This window comes from Lithobates pipiens, unplaced genomic scaffold, assembly GCF_037356315.1.
Source record: "Lithobates pipiens isolate NorthernLeopardFrog02 unplaced genomic scaffold, aLitPip1_a1.2 Scaffold_30, whole genome shotgun sequence".
Classification (NCBI taxonomy): Eukaryota; Metazoa; Chordata; class Amphibia; order Anura; family Ranidae; genus Lithobates; species Lithobates pipiens.
This window is the reverse complement of record NW_027507791.1, coordinates 62,056,188-62,075,299: the sequence shown is the minus strand read 5'-3', so window position 1 is coordinate 62,075,299 and position 19,112 is coordinate 62,056,188. Positions and strand designations below refer to the sequence as shown.

Here is a 19,112-nt window from a genome sequence, read left to right as displayed (position 1 = left end):
GAAGTGCAGTCGCTGTAGATCTGAGGGGAAGCTCTGCTGATTTTATCATTCAATCATGTGCAAGCTAAAATGCTGTTTTTTTATTTTCCTTGCATGTCCCCCTCAGATCTACAGCAACTGCACTTTCAAGTGCACTTTCAAATGCACTTGCAGTGCACTTGTAGTGCAAAGTGGATTTGCCTTTCGTAAATAACCCCCATAGAGCAGTGGCTTGGCCCCGTCCCCAGCTCTCTTCTCATTGGCTCACTGATTGTGAATGACAGCAGTGGGAGCCAACTGGCTCCTTCTGCTGTCTCAGCCAATGAGGGAGAGTACCTATACTCTCCCTCATTGTCATTGTTATTATTCACAATCGCTATTGTGAACATCGCTGGATCGGTGGGGCTCAGGTAAGGATTGAGGGGGCACTGCACACAGAAGGTTGTTCACCTTCATGCATAGAAAAAAACCTTCAGCCATTAGAACCACTTTAACGTCTAGCTTTCATTTTCAAAGCTTAAAGAGGAACCCCCCCCCCCCAAAAGACAACCTGCAAGACAAAGGCATAATGAGCTAGTATAGGTCATAATAAAATACTTACCTTAAAACAATGCCCTGCAGTGCCGCCCACACTCCGCTCCCACAGCCGACATCTTTCACCTGAGTTACTTCTGGGTTTGTGGGCTCCGGCGCCACAGAGACGTCACTCCTGTGCATGCGTGCAGGTTGCCGCCAGTCATGGCACAGGTACTGAAGAAATGGCATGAGTGGGCCGTTTCTTCAGTGTGCATGTGCCGATGACATCAGCAGCAGCGCATATAGTGAATATCTTCTAAACTATGCACGTTTAGGAGATATTTACAATACCTACATGTAAGCCCTATTATAGGCTTACCTGTAAGTACAAGTGGTGTAACAGAGTTTACAATCACTTTAACTGAACAAGTTGAACATAAAAGCTGATTGGTTGCCCCAGCTTCTTTGCGCTCCATATTTGATGAATTTGCCTCATTATATAATCAGATTGTATATTGTATGGTCAGTTTTACAAACTGACCTCGGGCCACACCATAAAGACACTCAATTTTGATCATGAAAAATCTGACATTTTCGATAAACCTGATAACCAAAATGTAAAAAAACAAACAAACAAAAAGCCATCTATACAAGAGACTAGCAGTTAGATTTGGGCTCCCCAACCCCTATACCAAAGAGGAGGTACCCCCTTGCATCCACCTCTTTCAACCCAGGCCTCTTTATTCTGCTCAGGTGATGGAACTGGAGCAAAAAAAGTAAAATATTCCACTTGATACAAATTCCCAGAAATCACTTTTTGCCCTTATCAGCTTCTAGCAGGGAAATTTTTTTTCCTATGCGTGGCATAAACATGGTATTACACCCACATTGGCAAAGCCCCAAATAATCATTTGGTTATAAATAAAACTTGAATTCCTTTCGGCGCTCTCTGTGTTCTCTTCTACTTCCTCTTCTATTGTTCTGTTTAGGGTTTGTATTTCTCCACACCTAAACAGTTGTTAAAGGATTAAAGGAACATTATTACTACATTAAAGCATTTTAGTGCAATGCTTAAGATATACACTACTTTAACGCTGCCATTAATGTCAGAAAATGAACTTTATCTCCCCTGGCAGGTGGGAAAAGAGTTGGTATATATACTCACACACACACACACGCACACATTGTCCATGCAGCAGAGTTGGTATTGGTGGACTATTTGAGATAACTCTTTCCATAAAGCGGAATTAAACCTTGTATGGGGTATTGTCCAAGCTTCAGGCTAACCCAACACCCGTTATCCATAACCCATCTGAAATAATACTACCAGACACCTTGTTTGGGATTTAAAATGGGCATAGCAGCCTTTTACTAACCAAAACATAACATCAAAAACATTTTAAATCATTAAACCTACTAATAGTCAGATAACATACACTGCTGAGGGTTTTTGAAGGCACCATAGACATTACTCCCTGTATCCGGCACCGCCTTGCCACCTACCCGGCCCCTAGCCGTGACTTACGCCAGCACAGGGACAATAATTGTGGCAAAATCAACCAGCCGGTACAGCCACCTCTTACTTCTGCCCTCCTTAGGGCAGGTCCACTTGCTTCAGTGATGGGCCCAGCCCATCTTTTCCAAATCCATTTTACCATCCCCCGCCTTCAAAAACCCTACGACCACCGCCAGCTGCTATGACATCAGAAACATCACAAACCAACTCCACCCTTCGACTCCTTTCAAAAACGCACCCAGTACAGGGAGGGCGGGCGGGAGAACGTCACTGGATTGCTGCCTAGCTGAACTGATCCAGGGTCCCAACACCCCACCTAGCAACCCACTAAGGACCACCCTGCCCCATCTACCACACCCTATCCTCCACCAATGACCTTCTTCTTCAAATATTCCCCCTTCCTGACTACACCCTACTCTTACTGACTATTTTAACCCCTTATTCCTCAGCCTTCCTGTCCAAACCCCATCATGTAGGCCCTCCACCTACGCTGCACTACGTCTCCTGGCCTATACTTGTATGGGGTATTGTCCAAGCTTCAGGCTAACCCAACACCCGTTATCCATAACCCATCTGAAATAATACTACCAGACACCTTGTTTGGGATTTAAAATGGCCATAGCAGCCTTTTACTAACCAAAACATAACATCAAAAACATTTTAAATCATTAAACCTACTAATAGTCAGATAACATACACTGCCGAGGGTTTTTGAAGCCACCATAGACATTACTCCCTGTATCCGGCACCACCTTGCCACCTACCCGGCCCCTAGCCGTGACTTACGCCAGCACAGGGACAATAATTGTGGCAAAATCAACCAGCCGGTACAGCCACCTCTTACTTCTGCCCTCCTTAGGGCAGGTCCACTTGCTTCAGTGATGGGCCCAGCCCATCTTTTCCAAATCCATTTTACCATCCCCCGCCTTCAAAAACCCTACGACCACCGCCAAAGCCGGCTGGCGTGACACCTTACGCCTGGCCGGCCCGCCACACTGCTATGGCCCTCTGAATCCCCTCCTAACAACCCCAAAAACCACATGTCGACAACAATTGCATTCAGGTGCACCACAGCTCCCCTCAAAAACAACCAAGGCTCCCTCTCCAGCTCCCTGGTGCCTAACTGCCAGACCTCCGTTGCGAACAAAGAATTTCATGGCCATAGCAGCCTTTTATTAACCAAACATAACATAAACACTTTAAAACATTAAACTCAAAATTACCAGAAACCATATATATATATATTGCCAAGGGTTTTTGAAGGCACCAATGACATTAATTTTTCTGTATCCGGCACACCCTTTTGCCTCTTACCCGGCCCCTAGCCGTGACTTACGCCAGCACAGAGACAATAATTGGCAAAATTCACCCAGCCGGTACAGCCACCTCTCACTTCTGCCCTCCTTAGGGCAGATCCACTTGTTTCAGTGATGGGCCCAGCCCATCTTCCTCCGAATACCTTTTTACCATCCCCGCCTTCAAAAACCCTCCTGGATTGCTGCCTAGCTGAACTGATCCAGGGTCCCAACACCCCACCTAGCAACCCACTAAGGACCACCCTGCCCCACCTACCACACCCTATCCTCCACCAATGACCTTCTTCTTCAAATACTCCCCCTTCCTGACTACACCCTACTCTTACTGACTATTTTAACCCCTTATTCCTCAGCCTTCCTGTCCAAACCCCATCATGTAGGCCCTCCACCTACGCTGCACTACGTCTCCTGGCCTATACTATCCATAAAACAGTTTCATTTACGGCACATGTCGGTAATGTAACACTACCATTGGTTGTGCTTTCAACCAAACTGTCAAGCCATCCAATGGCTGGTGTCTAAACTGATCACACGTGCAGCATCATGGCAGTTGTAGATTAAACAGAGGCAAAGATGGCAGCTTTCTTGGCTGAAAACCATAGGGGGCTTTACTTACACTTTAAAGCAGCTATAGTCATGTAAATGTTATTGGGGAAGAGATGATGTTCTGATCATGCTTGCATGTCCTCACATTAAATCCTATGTACTTTTGGTGTTAACAACAAGCTAGGAAGGAAAAATGCTGGGTGCTTGGTTATGGGTTCAGTGCAAAATAGATCCACTCTTGTATGGTCAACCATGACTTTAGTGTAGTAGGGCTTATAGCAACGGTGAAAGTACCAGTGATGCAGTTGTTCCTGACCCAAAGCTTAATGGGCCCCAGTCTACAAAATCCCTGTTAAATGCAGACAACACTGTGTATGGATCAACCTTAGATAGATGTACTCTTGTGTGGTCAACAATAACTTTACTGTGGCAGAGCTCATTAGCACTGATGAAAGTACCAGAGATGCAGTTGTGCCTGCCCAAAGCTCATTGGGACCCAGTCTACAGAATATCTGATAAATACAGAAAATATTGGTTATAAATCAATCTTAACATAGATTTACTCTTGTATGACTAAATATAACCCTACTGTGTCAGAGCGCATTAGCAATAGTGAAAGTACCAGAAATGCAGTTGTGTCACTCCCATGGCTCAATGGACCCAGTCTACAAGATCCCTGTCAAGTGTAGACAATACTGGGTATGGATTTTCCTTAACATAGATGTACTCTTGTATGGTCAACTATAACTTTACTGTTTCAGAGCTCATTAGCATTGTTGAAAATACCAGAACTGTATTTGTTTCTGCCCCAAATTTCAGTGGGACCCAGTCTGCAGAAAATATTATTATAAGCAGTCAATAGTGAGTATGGTACATCCTTAACATATATACTCATGTATGGTCAACTATAACTTTACTGTGGTAGAGCTCATTAGCAATGGTAAAAGTGCCAGAACAGTATTTGTTCCCCTCTCAGGGCTTAATGGGACCCAATCTATGAGATTCTTGTACTGCGTATTGATCAACCCTAAAGCAGAACTTTGCTCATATCAACTTGATAAAAATAATTTCCTTTAGTAATGAACATACATTCCACATTAATAATTGTGCTACCAAAATTAATGTGTGCTGTAAATTGCCTCCAGCATTGTTCATGTTTCTTGTTGCTGGAGGCTGCCATTTCTCTATCGTTCATTGACAGACACAGTAACTCTTCTTGACCTCATGGTTATTTCGCCCCTTTAGGAGAGGACTAGGCAGAAAGTGTTAAAAACAGCAACAATTGCAAAGTACTGCCCAGGAGGCGGTCCTACTGGCTATAACCCCTCACACTGCATCCAGCAGGTCAGTTTTTTTCTGCCTAGTATAAGAGAAGGACCTGGCTCCCAATAGAACCATTGGTCCTGGGAATTTTTTACTGCATTTTTGATGCCTGTGATCTTCAGTCAACAGCCGGGCTGGGTGGCAGGCTGGATAATATAGATCGTTGTAGTCTCCCCAGCCTGGCCATCGAGTGTGAGCAGGCCCTAGCTACACGCTGGGTCGGCCACAACATGCCCCATCTATTCCAGGGGCGGCCGGTGAGCTATATGCTCCGGGGCACACATATGACTGGGCTACTGCTGTCTGTGTCATAGTGTGTCGTGGCCAGCAGCCACCCCGTACTGCTCGGGTGATGAGTCTGTCTGTGGAATGCGTCCAGCAGTTTCTGCAGGAGGGGTAAGTATGGTTCCACCTGTCTCAGCAGGATTGAGCAGCTGGGCATTCCCTGGGAGGTCAACTAGGGGGTCTCTCACTCTCACTTTCTTCTCTCCCTGTCCTTTCCCTCCTCCCCATGCTATGGGCTGCTGTTTGACTGGGCACAGGGGGGTACAGTGCACGTACTTGGCCGGGGGTTCTCTGGGAGCGGGGCTCTAGGCCCTGGCAGGGGGCTGCACTGGGTGTTGGGGGTCCGCTCATCCTCTTCCCTTTTTTCTGGGCCTTGGTGGGTGTCTGTGCTGTATGAGCCATGTGGGGAGGCCAGCGCACCCTCTGCGGCTATTTTCCTAGGGCCGTGGCCAATTTGTGGTAGCCACAGCTGTTTATTTATTTTTTTGCCTTCAGCCATTTACTAGTAGTTCGGCGGCCATTTTCTTAGCGCTCTCAGATGTTTTTTGCCGAGGCGGCCAGCGGACATTTTCTAATAGCCCCAGGTGGTTTTGCCTCTAGCACTGGGCGATTGTTTCCTTCTAGAACAGCACGCTTCCACACAGACACCTCGTGGATGGCCCAGGGGAGAGCGGACAGCAGCAGCAGCACAGCCCAGTACCTGGGTCAGGGTGGTGAGCCCTGCGGGGGCCCCCTCAGTCTGTGCAGCTAGGAGGGTGGACTTTTGTGTGCCTTGCCTTAAGTCCCTAAGTGGTGATAGATGAGTGTGGGTCAGCATGGCATCAGAAGCTGATGCTTCTTCCCAGACATTCCTGTGATTGCAACTGGATTCACTGCACCTGCGTTGCCTATGTACGCTCTGTTGGCAGTCCTGGAGGCCTTTATTGCCAGGGTGGAAGTGACGTGCGGGCGCAAGGGGGGTAAAAAACGCCCCCTTCCCCCCGTCTTCTGGTGAAAGCTCTGATTCAGACTCGGGCCCCGCTGTGACTGGTGGCCCCTGTTCTGATGTATCAGAGGATGCAAACCAGGACCGTTCGGACAGTGATGATGACTCCGTGTCCAGGTCAGTGCAGCAAAAGGCGCGTGTTGGAGCACTTATTACAGCAGTGTGGGATACCCTAAAAATGGAGAATACGGCAGGGACATCTACAGAGGTGTCGGTCCCTTTCGGGTCCCACAAACTGGTACGCACGCCTAAGGTGTTTCCTTACCCAACTTATTTTGATACGTTTATTTACAAGGAATGGGGAAAACTGCAGCGGGCCTTTTCAGTCCCAAAACACATGGCGGTGCGTTACCCCTTTGAGGGGAGTGTCCTGAAGAAATGGACATCTCCTCTGATTGTTGACCCCCCCGGTATCCAGGTTAAATAAAGTAACCACGATTCCTGTGGAAGGGACTCCTGCTTTCAAGGACCCTGCTGACAGAAGGGCTGAGGCGGTTGCCTGGTCCATGTTTACCGTAGTGGGTGTCAGCATTGCGGCCATTGTTAGCCACGGCCTTGGTATCACAGATGCTAACTGAATGGGCTAAATTGTTGCACCATGAATTGGAGAAGCAACAGGCTTTCCTGGTCTGCGTGGAGCTGACAGACCAGTTGGTGCAGGGCCTTAAGTATGTCTGTGATGCGGCCTTGAATACGGCCCCCTTGCTCTCCAGAGCTTCAGTATCAGCAGTATGGTACGTTGCCTGATTTGGCTGAAATGCTGGTCTGCGGACCAGGCATCTAAGAAAGCACTGGCAGACTTGCCCTTCCATGGAGAGAGGCTATTTGGAGCCTCGCTGGAAGACATTATTAAGAATGTTACTGGGGGTAAGAGTACGTTGCTCCCACAGTCCAGGAAAGGTAAAGAGCCACACTGCAGGCAAGGGCCCTCCTTTTCCACTCAGAAGCAGATTTTTCGTCCGCCCGGGTCGGCAGGTAAGCGTTCCCAGTCCGACAAGGTGCCTGCTGAGGGACAAAAGCGTCCCTGGTTTAGCAAGCGTCTGCAGCGTTTGTTTCTTCCAAAAGTTGTTTCAGGCTTTCATCTAAATGAGGACATTGTGCTTACCGTATATACTCGAGTATAGGCCGACCCGAATATAAGCCGAGGCACCTACTTTTACCACAAAAAACTGGAAAAAGTTATTGACTCGAGTATAAGCCTAGGGTGGGAAATGCAGCAGCTACCGGTAAATTTCAATAATGTTTTTGAATATTTATTTCAAAGAAAAACAGTAAACTATCTCTGTAAAAAAATATAAAAGTGTAAAGAGGGTCAATAAAACAATATGGTATCAACAATAACTTTAAAAGTACAAAAACCTTAGCTCATTCAGCAACCAAGCTAAAACACAAGAGTTAAAATCCTTCAAAACTGGATTCCTCATCATCTGTATGTCCAAACAGAGCTTCAGCATTAGCTGGTGTGAGATTATCAGCGTAGACATTGTCATCATCACTGAGTTCGCAGTCATCACTATCACTGCTGTCGTTCTCATACAAAGCGCTGTCTTCACTGCCATCCATAGCATTACTAATGCCACATTTCTTGAAGGCGCGTTGCACCATGTCCTCCGGAATCTCTTCCCATGCATCACGAACCCACTTTGCTATCAATTCTATGTCGGGCTTCATCAGATTTCCACCTTTTGTCAGTCGGGCTTGACCAGATGACATCCATTCATGCCACATCTTTCTCACACGGTCTTTAAAAGGTTTATTTAAACACACATCTAGCGGTTGCAATACAGATGTAAGCCCACCTGGAATAACGGCCAAAGTAACTTGAGAAGATTTTGCCATTTCTTTTATGCCATCAGATGTGTGGGCTCTGAACATATCCCAAACTAGCAATGATGGTTTTTTCTTTAAGGCTGCTCCTGGTCGTTCTTTCCAAATTTCTTCCAGCCATTTTTTTGTTCCGTCTTCATCCATCCAGCCTTTCACATGTGCGCGCACTGTAATTCGTGGTGGGAATTTGACCTTTTTAGGCAAGGTCTTTCTTTTAAAAATAATGACAGGCCGCAGCTTTGTTCCATTAGCCAAACATGACAGAACAACTGTGAAATGATTTTTTTCATTTCCTGTGGTTCTGAGAAAAATAGTTTTGTCTCCCAAACTTGCCACAGTTCTGTTGCTTGGAAGATCAAAGGTCATCGGTGTTTCATCCATATTTCCAATATCTCCCAGGTCATAGTTATGGATCCTTCTTTGTTTTATGATGAATGAATGGAATGACATCACTTTTTCATCAAGGTCTTTTGGCAACTTCTGTGAAATCTTTGTTCTTTGCCGCAAACATAGGCCAAACCTATTCATGAAGCGGGTACACCATCCTGCTGAAGCAACAAATTTTTCAATGCCTGGTGCTTTTAATTTGTCATCTTTAGCCATCTGAAGGGCACGTAAGCGAATTCCCATGCGTGTTACGCAGTAACCATTTTGACGACACTCCATAACCCATTTATGCAATTCAGTCTCTAGAGCCCCATATGAAGTTGTTAAACCACGTTGAGCTTTTTTTGCCTTTGGAATCTTTTCCAAGTCAGCTTTCTTTTTCCGCCATTCCCTCACTTGTTTTTCATCAACACAAAATTCCCTACTTGCAATACTGTTATTGCTTTCTTCTGCTCTTGACACAACCTTAAGTTTGAAACCAGCTTCGAATGACCTGCGTTTTTCTTTTGGTCCAGGATTACCGGTAGAAGTGTTGGGATCCATTTCTAACAGGATAAAAAAAAAAAAGACTTGTTTGGGTACCTTTTGAGGCCTAATGCAGGCTGATATTACAGAAAGTGATGACATGACTGTTTGCATAGAGCAGCCTGTGTTAGGGCTCATAATATACGGTACCGTACATTCTACCAGTGTCCTGCCTGTGCCCATTAAATATACAGCCTGCCTGTGTCCATTAAATATACCGTCCAGCCTGCCTGTGTCCATTAAATATACCGTCCAGCCTGCCTGTGTCCATTAAATATACCGTCAAGCCTGCCTGTGTCCATTAAATATACCGTCCAGCCTGCCTGTGTCCATTAAATATACCGTCCAGCCTGCCTGTGTCCATTAAATATACCGTCCAGCCTGCCTGTGTCCATTAAATATACCGTCCAGCCTGCCTGTGTCCATTAAATATACAGTAGCCATTGTAATAATGCTCTGGATAACACATTAGACACATACCGGTATACAGCCTGCCCAATAAATATACAGTAGCCATTGTAATAATGCTCTGGATAACACATTAGACACATACCGGTATACAGCCTGCCCAATAAATATACAGTAGCCATTGTAATAATGCTCTGGATAACACATTAGACACATACCGGTATACAGCCTGCCCAATAAATATACAGTAGCCATTGTAATAATGCTCTGGATAACACATTAGACACATACCGGTATACAGCCTGCCCAATAAATATACAGTAGCCATTGTAATAATGCTCTGGATAACACATTAGACACATACCGGTATACAGCCTGCCCAATAAATATACAGTAGCCATTGTAATAATGCTCTGGATAACACATTAGACACATACCGGTATACAGCCTGCCCAATAAATATACAGTAGCCATTGTAATAATGCTCTGGATAACACATTAGACACATACCGGTATACAGCCTGCCCAATAAATATACAGTAGCCATTGTAATAATGCTCTGGATAACACATTAGACACATTTTTTTTGCGGCGCCTCGCCACGATTTCTTCAGATGTGGTCCACTGCAGTGCAAATCACATGCGGTCTCTGTGCGATGCGAGTTCATCCATACAGATAGTATGGCTGAATTGGCATCGCACGTGGCCCAAACTCACACAGGACCCTTTTTTGGTCCGCAGCAGAATCGGATCGCATGGGTGTTCACACCATGCGATCCGATTCCTGTCCGAGTTTGCAGATCGCACTGCGATATGCGAACTGATCTGGGGGTGTCATTAACATTTCATTGACACTCCCAGCAGTTCGCATAGTGCAGTGTGAAGTGCCGCTGGGAGGTATGCGATGCGGGAAAACACTGCGGATTCACGGCGTTCCCGCTGCAGTGTGAACCCAGCCTAAAGTGCAATTATTAAAATTATGTTTAAAAAGGCTGGGTTCACACTGCAGCGATGCGGGAACACCGCAAATCCGCGGCGGGTTCCCGCATCGCATACCTCCCAGCGGCACTTCACACTGCCCTATGCGAACTGCTGGGAGTGTCAATGAAATGTTAATGACACCCCCAGATCAGTTCGCATATCGCAGTGCGATCTGCAAACTCGGACAGGAATCGGATCGCATGGTGTGAACACCCATGCGATCCGATTCTGCTGCGGACCAAAAAAAGGGTCCTGTGTGAGTTTGGGCCACGTGCGATGCCAATTCAGCCATACTATCTGTATGGCTGAACTCGCATCGCACAGAGACCGCATGTGATTTGCACTGCAGTGCAGTGCGAATCACATCCGGTTCTCGTAACCTCTGCAGTGTGAACCCAGCCTTTAAGTACCGTACAAAATTGCTTAAGATTTTAAATTTTTTTTTAAAGATTTTAAAAAAACAATTACGGTACAAAAAAATTACAGGATTCTAATCTACAGTATCTACAGTATGACAGTATGACACAGTATGAGACAAAAGCAGGTTTTTTTTTTTCCATTATTTATCGTATGCCTCGTGAATTCACCTCACCTTTACTTCCTTACACTGGATTGCCCGGCCCCTGCTCTCTCTGCTTCTTTCTATGGTAGTCCTGTGTAGAGAGAGAGAGAGGGGATTGGGCATATCACTCCGCAGCACACAGTATCCTATGCTAATACTGTGTGGTGTGCGGAGCGCGTGCAGAGATTCCTCCGCGCCCGAAATAAAAGAAAGAGTCCCCCCACTGCAGTAACGATGTGCGGTCTGCGGAGCGGGTGCAGAGGCTGTATTCCTCCGCGCCCGAAACAGAGGAAAGAGTCCCCTCCCCGCTGCAGACATAGAGCACATCGAAGGAAAAAAAAAAAATATAACGAAGGGAATCGAAAGATGAGGGGATTGTGCTGACCGGCAAACTGACAGGCCATTCACCAGCGTCAGCCAGCGACATGGCCCCGCCCCTTTTTCTCCTCCAGCTCGGGCAAATTTTCAGTGACTCGAGTATAAGCCGAGGCGGCTTTTTTCAGCCCAAAAAGTGGACTGAAAAACTCGGCTTATACTCGAGTATATACGGTATGTCCTCGGCCGTCACACCCTAAAGAGGTGGCTTTACATTGCCTGGATGTGGTCTGGGCTCTGCGGGTGTATCTGTCTGCTATGGCTCCTTTTCGGAGGTCGGACTCACTGTTTGTATCTGTGGTGGGTCCAAAGAAGGGACTGGCGGTCCCATCGGCCGCCATCTCTCGGTGGATCAGACAGATTGTAGTTCAGGCTTATGCTATAAGGGGACGGGCGCCTCCCTTTCCTGTCATGGCGCATTCTACCAGGGCAATGGTGCCTCTACATCAAGAGTCTGTTTCTCAGGTGTGTAAGGCGATGACTTGGTCGTCAGTTAACACTTTTACAAAATTTTACAAGGTTGATGTGAGTGCATCTTCAGATGCTTGCTTCGGCCGCAAGGTTTTGCAGGCGGCTGTTTAAGGTTGCAACTCCTCCGTTGAGTAGCTCTGGCTGTTTTGGGTGGAGTAATTGTTGTTTGTTGTTCCCACCCCTTGTTTTTTTTACACTGCTTGGGAACGTCCCTAAGGTCAAGAAGAGCTGCTGTGTCCGTCAATGAACGATAGAGAAAATAGGATTTTTATACTAACCGTAAAATCCTTTTCTCTGAAGCTCATTGACAGTGCCAATCAGTGCCCAACAGTACCTCTGTCAGTACCTCATCATCAGTGCTGCCCATCAGCTGTCAGTGCCAATCAGTACCGCTTATCGGTGCCAATCAGTGCTGCCTGTCAGTGTCCATCACAGCCGACTGTAAGTGCCGCTTTACAGCTGCCAGTCAGTGCCTATCACAGCCACTTGTCAGTGCCCATCAGTGCCACCTATTAGTGCCCATCAGTGCTGCCAATCAGTGCCCAGTGCTGCCAATCAGTGCCCAGTGCTGCCAATCAGTGCCCATCAGTGCTGCCAATCAGTGCCGCCTATTGGTGCCCACCAGTGCTGCTTATCAGTGCCACCTATCAGTGCCCATCAATTCTACATATCAGTGCCTCCTCATCAGTGCCACCTTGTCAGTGCCCACCCATCAGCGCCGCCTCATCAGTGCCCATCAGTGCCGCCTCATCAGTGCCCGTCAGTGAAGGAGAAAAGAAAATTTTATAACCGAAGAAATTATTTTTTTTCTTCAAAAATGTTGGTCTTTTTTATTTTTTATTTTTTGTTTAACAAAAAATAAAAACCACAGAGGTGATCAAACACCACCAAAAGAAAGCTCTATTTGTTGGAACAAAATTATAAAGATTTTGCTTGGGTACAGTGTTGTAGGACCACACAATTGTCATTCAAAGTGCGACAGTGCTGAAAGCTGAAAATTGTCCTGGGTGGGAAGGGGCAAAAATGCCCAGTATTGAAGTGGTTAAACAGTATATGCACTTATTTTAAATGTTTTACAAAGCTGTACCTGCAAAAGAGGCCAACCTGAAGTGGTTTAGTAGGACCTAATTTTCTGACTAATGTACACACGACCGGACTTTCCGGCAGACTAAGTCAGACGGACTTTCGGCTGAGTTCCGATGGACTTTCCGAACGAACGGACTTGCACACACACGAACGGACTAAGTCCGTTCGTTTTGAACGCGATGACGTAAATGGCACTAAACAAGGAAGTTCAATAGCCAGTACCCAATAGCTTCCCTTACGTCGTATTTGGTCTGTCGGACCAGCACACAGATGAACAGTTTCCCGATTTTAGTCTGTCGAAATTGAATCCGTCGGATAGATTTGAAACATTCTATTTCTAGGTCAATCTGATTTTTTTTTTTCCAAAAAACGATTGGACTAGCCCACACACAATCGGATTGTCCGATGGACTAATCCCTTTGGCTCTAGTCTGCCGGAAACCCTGGTCGTATGTACGCGACATAAGGTTCCTTACTAAGGTAAGGTGTACTCTTTATGGTCAACTATAACTTTACTGTGGTAGAACGCAATAGCAATGGTGAAAGTACCAGAACTGCATTTGTTGCTCTCCCAAGGCTCAATGGGACCCAATCTATGAGGTCACTGTTAAGTGCAGACAATACTAGGTATGGATCATTAAGATATATGTATTCGGGTATGGTCAGCTATTACTTTACTATAACTTTACTGTGGCAGAGCTCATTGGTACAGGTAAAAAAGTACAGCTGTGCTAGTTTCATTGGCCCACAAGGCTCGATGGTAACCAGTCTATAGAAATAATTGCAGAAATTATTGTCTGCCTGCTCTGTGAGCAGAGGTAACTGGAAACTTTCCTGAGAGCGGGAATATAGTACATTTCCCAAGTTTAAGTCAATAAATGAGAATGTACTGGGTGGAGCACAATGATACCTGTAAAAACATTGCTTCTGGGCCTTGGGAAGCAAACAAGTACATTCTTGATTATTAGTTGAATCTTACTATGAAAGATAAATACTACTCTAAATCTCAAAATGATTTATTTCTTTCCAGAGTCTGTACAATTACTCAATCAAGGTTGCTTGGGTAGTATTTTGTCGCAGAGAGCTGAATTTAATACAGGAAGAGGTTGGCAGGCTTCTGCGTTCCAACACATTCAATCCTGCCCTGAGGAAGCAAGATGCCCAATCGGAGCCAAGCAAAAACCAGTCTGGGAAGAGGACAGCCAAAAAAACACCTATGTATGTAGAAGAGGGGGTAGAATGTACAATTATACTCTCCTGTATACAATATACTGCACTGCTACATGTTTGGAATAAAAACACCAACCTATCAATGTTATCCACAGGGGGACGTGTTCTGTAGTTCAGAGAGAGCACTTAGGCCCGGTAATATTGTTTGAGATTTTAGGACAGCATTGTCAGTTCTCTACAGGAGTTATGAATTCACTACATTTCTGATAGCATCAATAGGTATTGTATGCACTTATTGAACAGATAATACAAAAATCTTTCAATGGTATATTTAACAAACCAAAAGGGATCAGATAGGAGGGCTGAACATACACTTTAATTAATGAACCAAATGCATTCCAGTGGCTATTTTGGACAAGACAGTATTCTGACTGGGGGCAGGTTCTTTTCAATAGCAGTGCCCTGGCCATCTCAGGATAGGAAAGAATTAAATTGATACTAAAGGTTCCTTTTTTTTTAAATAACAAACATGTCATACTTAACTCCACCGTGCAACTCGTTTTGCACAAAGTGGCCCTGAACCTGCTCTCTCCGGTCCTCCCCACATCAGATAACCCCCTGGGAGAAGCGCTCTCCTGGGGGTTACCTTGCGGGCGCGATCCCGAGTCCAGCATTTGGCGTCCATGGACGGGGAATGCAGGACTCAGCCCTGCCCCCCCGGCGGCCGCATAATTGGATTTGATTGACAGCAGCAGGAGCCAATGGCTGCATTGCTATGAATCTATCCAATCAACAGCCAGGAACCCCCTACCCGAGAGACAGCTTGTCCTCGTGGTACAAGTTCGATGGTTCAGGTAAGTAAAATGGGGGGGGGGGGGGCTGGGGGCCAGTCACTGCCAGGTGTTTTTTCACCTTAATGCATATGATGTATTTTTTAAATGCAAGCAGTGTAAGTACCTGCATTTGATCCAGTAGTAGCCCTTTGTTGTCCCTGTATAGCAGAGCTGGAATGTGAGAGGAAGAAGCAGTACAAGGAGCTAGACATGTGCAGAACGGAAAAGTTTGTTTAGTTTCAGATAGATTTGTTACGTTACTAATTTTGTTTCTTTGATTCGATTCAGAATTTGTTTAGTTTCGTTTTGTTTAAAAAAGTCTAAATTCCCCCCACCCACAGCCCCCCACAACCACTGTGCAAGGGTTGTGGCGAGAAGGCCCTTGTCCCCACCAATATTGGGACAAGGTGCTTTTGGGGGGGCGCTCGTGCACGTCTCCCCCCCCCCCCCTTATTTGGCTGCCAGGCTGGATGCATGGATTTTTTTTTTTTTATTGAGGCATGGAGTTTCCCTTAAAACAGATTTGGGGGGTACCCCACACTATTTTTTTTGAAAAAATGTTGGCAAGGGGTTCCCCTTAAAATCCATACCAGAGCCAAAGAGCCTGGTGTGGATTGGGTGGGGTATCCCATTGCTGCATGCCAGTAATTCTGTTTACATTCAGCTGTCAGCCCGCTCTTTAACAACCAGCTATTCTTCCCACAGAATTCGTTTTAAAAATTTGCGTTCAAATCGTTCCAAAAATTTGGAATTTGTTAGAAAACGAATAAACAAGATGAAACTAAGTGAATTTCAAAAACAACATTCGTTACTAATATCATTTGGAGATTCAGATACATCCAAATCTCAAGATAACCAAAAATGTGCCCGAATGTAGTGTCGGACCAAAATAAATTGCACATGTCTACAAGGAGCCCATCAGTTCATGTATGCTTACAAGAGAAGAGAGCAAAGTGATAGAGATCATCACTGTGCTGCTTCTTCTTTCACTAACCAGTAACAGGCTGGGGCAGGTCCAGGACAACCTATTCTCAGAGGAAGAGAAGTGACAAAGGCTGTTCCTCAGACAAGTAACTGCAGAAAAAAAAGTACTGTGGCGAAAATCTCCAGATTGAAGCCGATTGCTGCAGCAAAAGCTGTTTTTTTAAAATGATCTTTTAGTGGACTATTCATTTTTATATGTGGTCTCCGGTCTCCTCCAATCTAATGAGAAACTCCAGGGCCAGAGCTAGCAGACATCCTTCAGTATGTGTTGGGTTGTGAAGCATAGTGGGTGCAAGGTGGAAGTTATTGGGCGCCAGACACTTCTTGAATGCAAAAGAGATGTTTATTTCTCTTACAAACTATTATGAGGGAAAGAGGATTATTGCCAGGACACCCTTGAGTAGTTGCAAGTTCAATTAGTAGACTCTGAGACTTCAATAAGAGGACAGCCATGCATGGAAAAGCCTCCAGCAAGAAGCCACATCTGCACTGCAGGAATGCTGTTTTTTATGGCAACAGGCTTTAACAGTTTCGAATACCAAATGTAACAGTTGCTTCACTTTCACTACAACTTCTCTTTGTAGTTCACTGCAACTGAATCCCTTGAGCTCCTCCAATCTTTACAGGGGTATCTTCCTCAAGCGTCAACCCTGCTTCTCTGCTGAGTCCATAGTTTGGCACCCCGCTGGCACTCAAGACTGCTCTGCAAGCGCCACCTCTGCTGGCTGAGTCCCTGACCACCATCTGAAGTTTCCCGATTCTCCATCATGCCTGTTCAGTGAGAATGTGACTTTGGTACTTCAGTTACTCACTGTGGTCCCTGGTAATAAGGTGGATGGTACCTTTGTGGCGACAGCTTCCCCTCTACCTTCAACCACTGACAGGTTCTCCGGCTGGCAGAACCGTCACTTCTGGTTGGACTGCAAGCTGCAATCCCAACCCTGCGCTGCTCTCTCTTGCTTCTGGATAGGCCTCAGACAGACAGTCTAGTGGTCAGATGCCCCTGGGATAGGCCCAATCTCCGGCCTAGCAGCCCGGGGCAACACGACACACGTCCACCCAGGTGGCACAGAACATAGATCACCTGACTCCACCCGAATATATAGCTTCTCCCAGCAGGCCAAGGGATTCAAGAAAACCCCTGCCCATAGGCTGAGATACCCCATATCCCCATAACCTGACCCTGGGTTGCTCTTCTCATATCTATTACCACCAAGTACCTGGTCACCTAGTGGTAGGAGAGAATAGTGCAACAACGCCAAATTTAAGAGAGAAATCAAAGAATCTCTAGCAATCAACCAGGATAACTACTCCTGGCAAGTAAGTTTGTGAGGAACCTCCCTGCCTAAACTTCAGGGTGCTACATCTATTATTATTTTTTGGCTAGAGTTCTGCTTGGTGCATACCACTGCCTTAAAGCTTAGGGGGAGGCAAGTTTTTGGTTAGTTCTTGGGCAAGATTTTATAGAAACAGCCGGTATCAAGAAAACCATCTTGTAGCAGTGTAGATAATTGGTTCATGTGGGAAATTATAGTGGTGTGGGTAATGCTCGGATACTACAAAGGTAGTGGCAATGCTCCATTACTGAACTAAGATTGGGAAACACTGGGTGAGAGTTAGGCCGCGTACACACGCGTGGACTGTTCGCCCAACTTTGTCCGTCCAACAGTTTCGGCAAACAGTCCGCTCAAACTTAGCATGGACGGACATGCCCACACACGACGAACGAACAGTTTGCTGAAACCGTGCGCGATGACGTGAACGGCACGTACGACGGGACGAAAAATACGACGTCCTATACACTGCATTATAGCTTTCGGCGTGAAAATCCTTTCTGAGCATGCGCGCAACTTTGTTTGACGAACAAGCCTACACACGGGCGGACTGTTCGCTCAAACAAGGTTTCAGCGGACAGTTTTTCGGAATTTCCGAAAAACCTTGTCCGTCCAACTGTCCGCTGAAACTGTCCGCTGAAAGCCCACACACGAGCGGACTGTCCGCCCAAACACTGTTCAGCGGACAAAGTTGGGCGAACAGTCCGCCCGTGTGTACGCGGCCTTACTAAAACTGGTGCACATAGAATCTGGTGCAGCTGTGCTTAGTAACCAATCAGCTTCTAGGTTTTATTCTGAAAGCTCTAGGCTCCTTTCACACTGACGGACCGATTGGGTCTGCCTGTCAGTTTTTCAGGCAGACCCAATTGGACCATCTATTGCTCTCTATGGAGCGGTGGATGTTAGCGGATATGTGTACCACGACCATCCAATCCTATCCGCTAAAAACAGACAGATGCGGATCTGTTCTTGGATCGGATCTGATGACAGTCAGGTGAAAGCAGACAGGCGGTACGTTTCCATCCAACAGACCATAGCGGAAAGCAGGCTGTGTCCATGTCTTCTCTGCATCAGAGGAGTGGACACAAACCTGTCATTGGCCTGCTCAGTGGGGATCAGCGGAGAGATACACCAGTGTGAAAGGGGCATAACTGAACAAGCTGAATTAGAAGCTGACTGGATTCTGTGTGCACCAGTTTTAGTTAATCCCTCTACTGTTCTCATAAAACAACACTCATTCCTACAATATTTTACTAACTATATTATTTATTATGCAACAGGAAGATTCTAACCAAGCGGCCTGCTATTCATGACATTGTCACACAGCGTTCTCCAGCTCTCACCTCCCTGATCCCATCTCCCAAAGAGAAAGCTCGGTATTTATTCCAGCAACACGAACTTCACCCAAAGGGCAGTGCTGGCACCATCGATGTGAACACCTGGCTTGAACCCTCCAGTGCGATCAGCATACCACGGTGAGTGTAAATGTACCGCAGCCTCTCCCTGAAAAAACTGGACCAGCTCCAAACCAACTCACACAAAGCACAATCAGCCCGAACACAGGGCTATTTATTTTGCCACACCCAGCTTCTTTTTACTTCTTTCTACACATCATTTTTTGGTTTCAACAGACCTGTTTTCTTTACATTTCATGTTTTTCCAAATCCTACTAAATATTACTGAAAGGCAAACCTTTCCAAAACG

General features: G+C 46.0%; 1 protein-coding gene across 3 annotated transcripts in view; it reads left to right on the top strand.

The window, feature by feature from the left end:
* PPP1R36 (protein phosphatase 1 regulatory subunit 36) overlaps positions 1 to 19,112 on the top strand; it is a 114,202-nt gene that overhangs the window by 78,410 nt on the left and 16,680 nt on the right. For all 3 annotated transcript variants that reach the window (XM_077464333.1, XM_077464332.1, XM_077464331.1), the window contains 2 exons: positions 14,118 to 14,305; positions 18,689 to 18,883. In XM_077464333.1, coding sequence (XP_077320459.1) covers positions 14,118 to 14,305; positions 18,689 to 18,883 — 383 coding nt within the window. The remainder of the gene's footprint in view (positions 1 to 14,117; positions 14,306 to 18,688; positions 18,884 to 19,112) is intronic.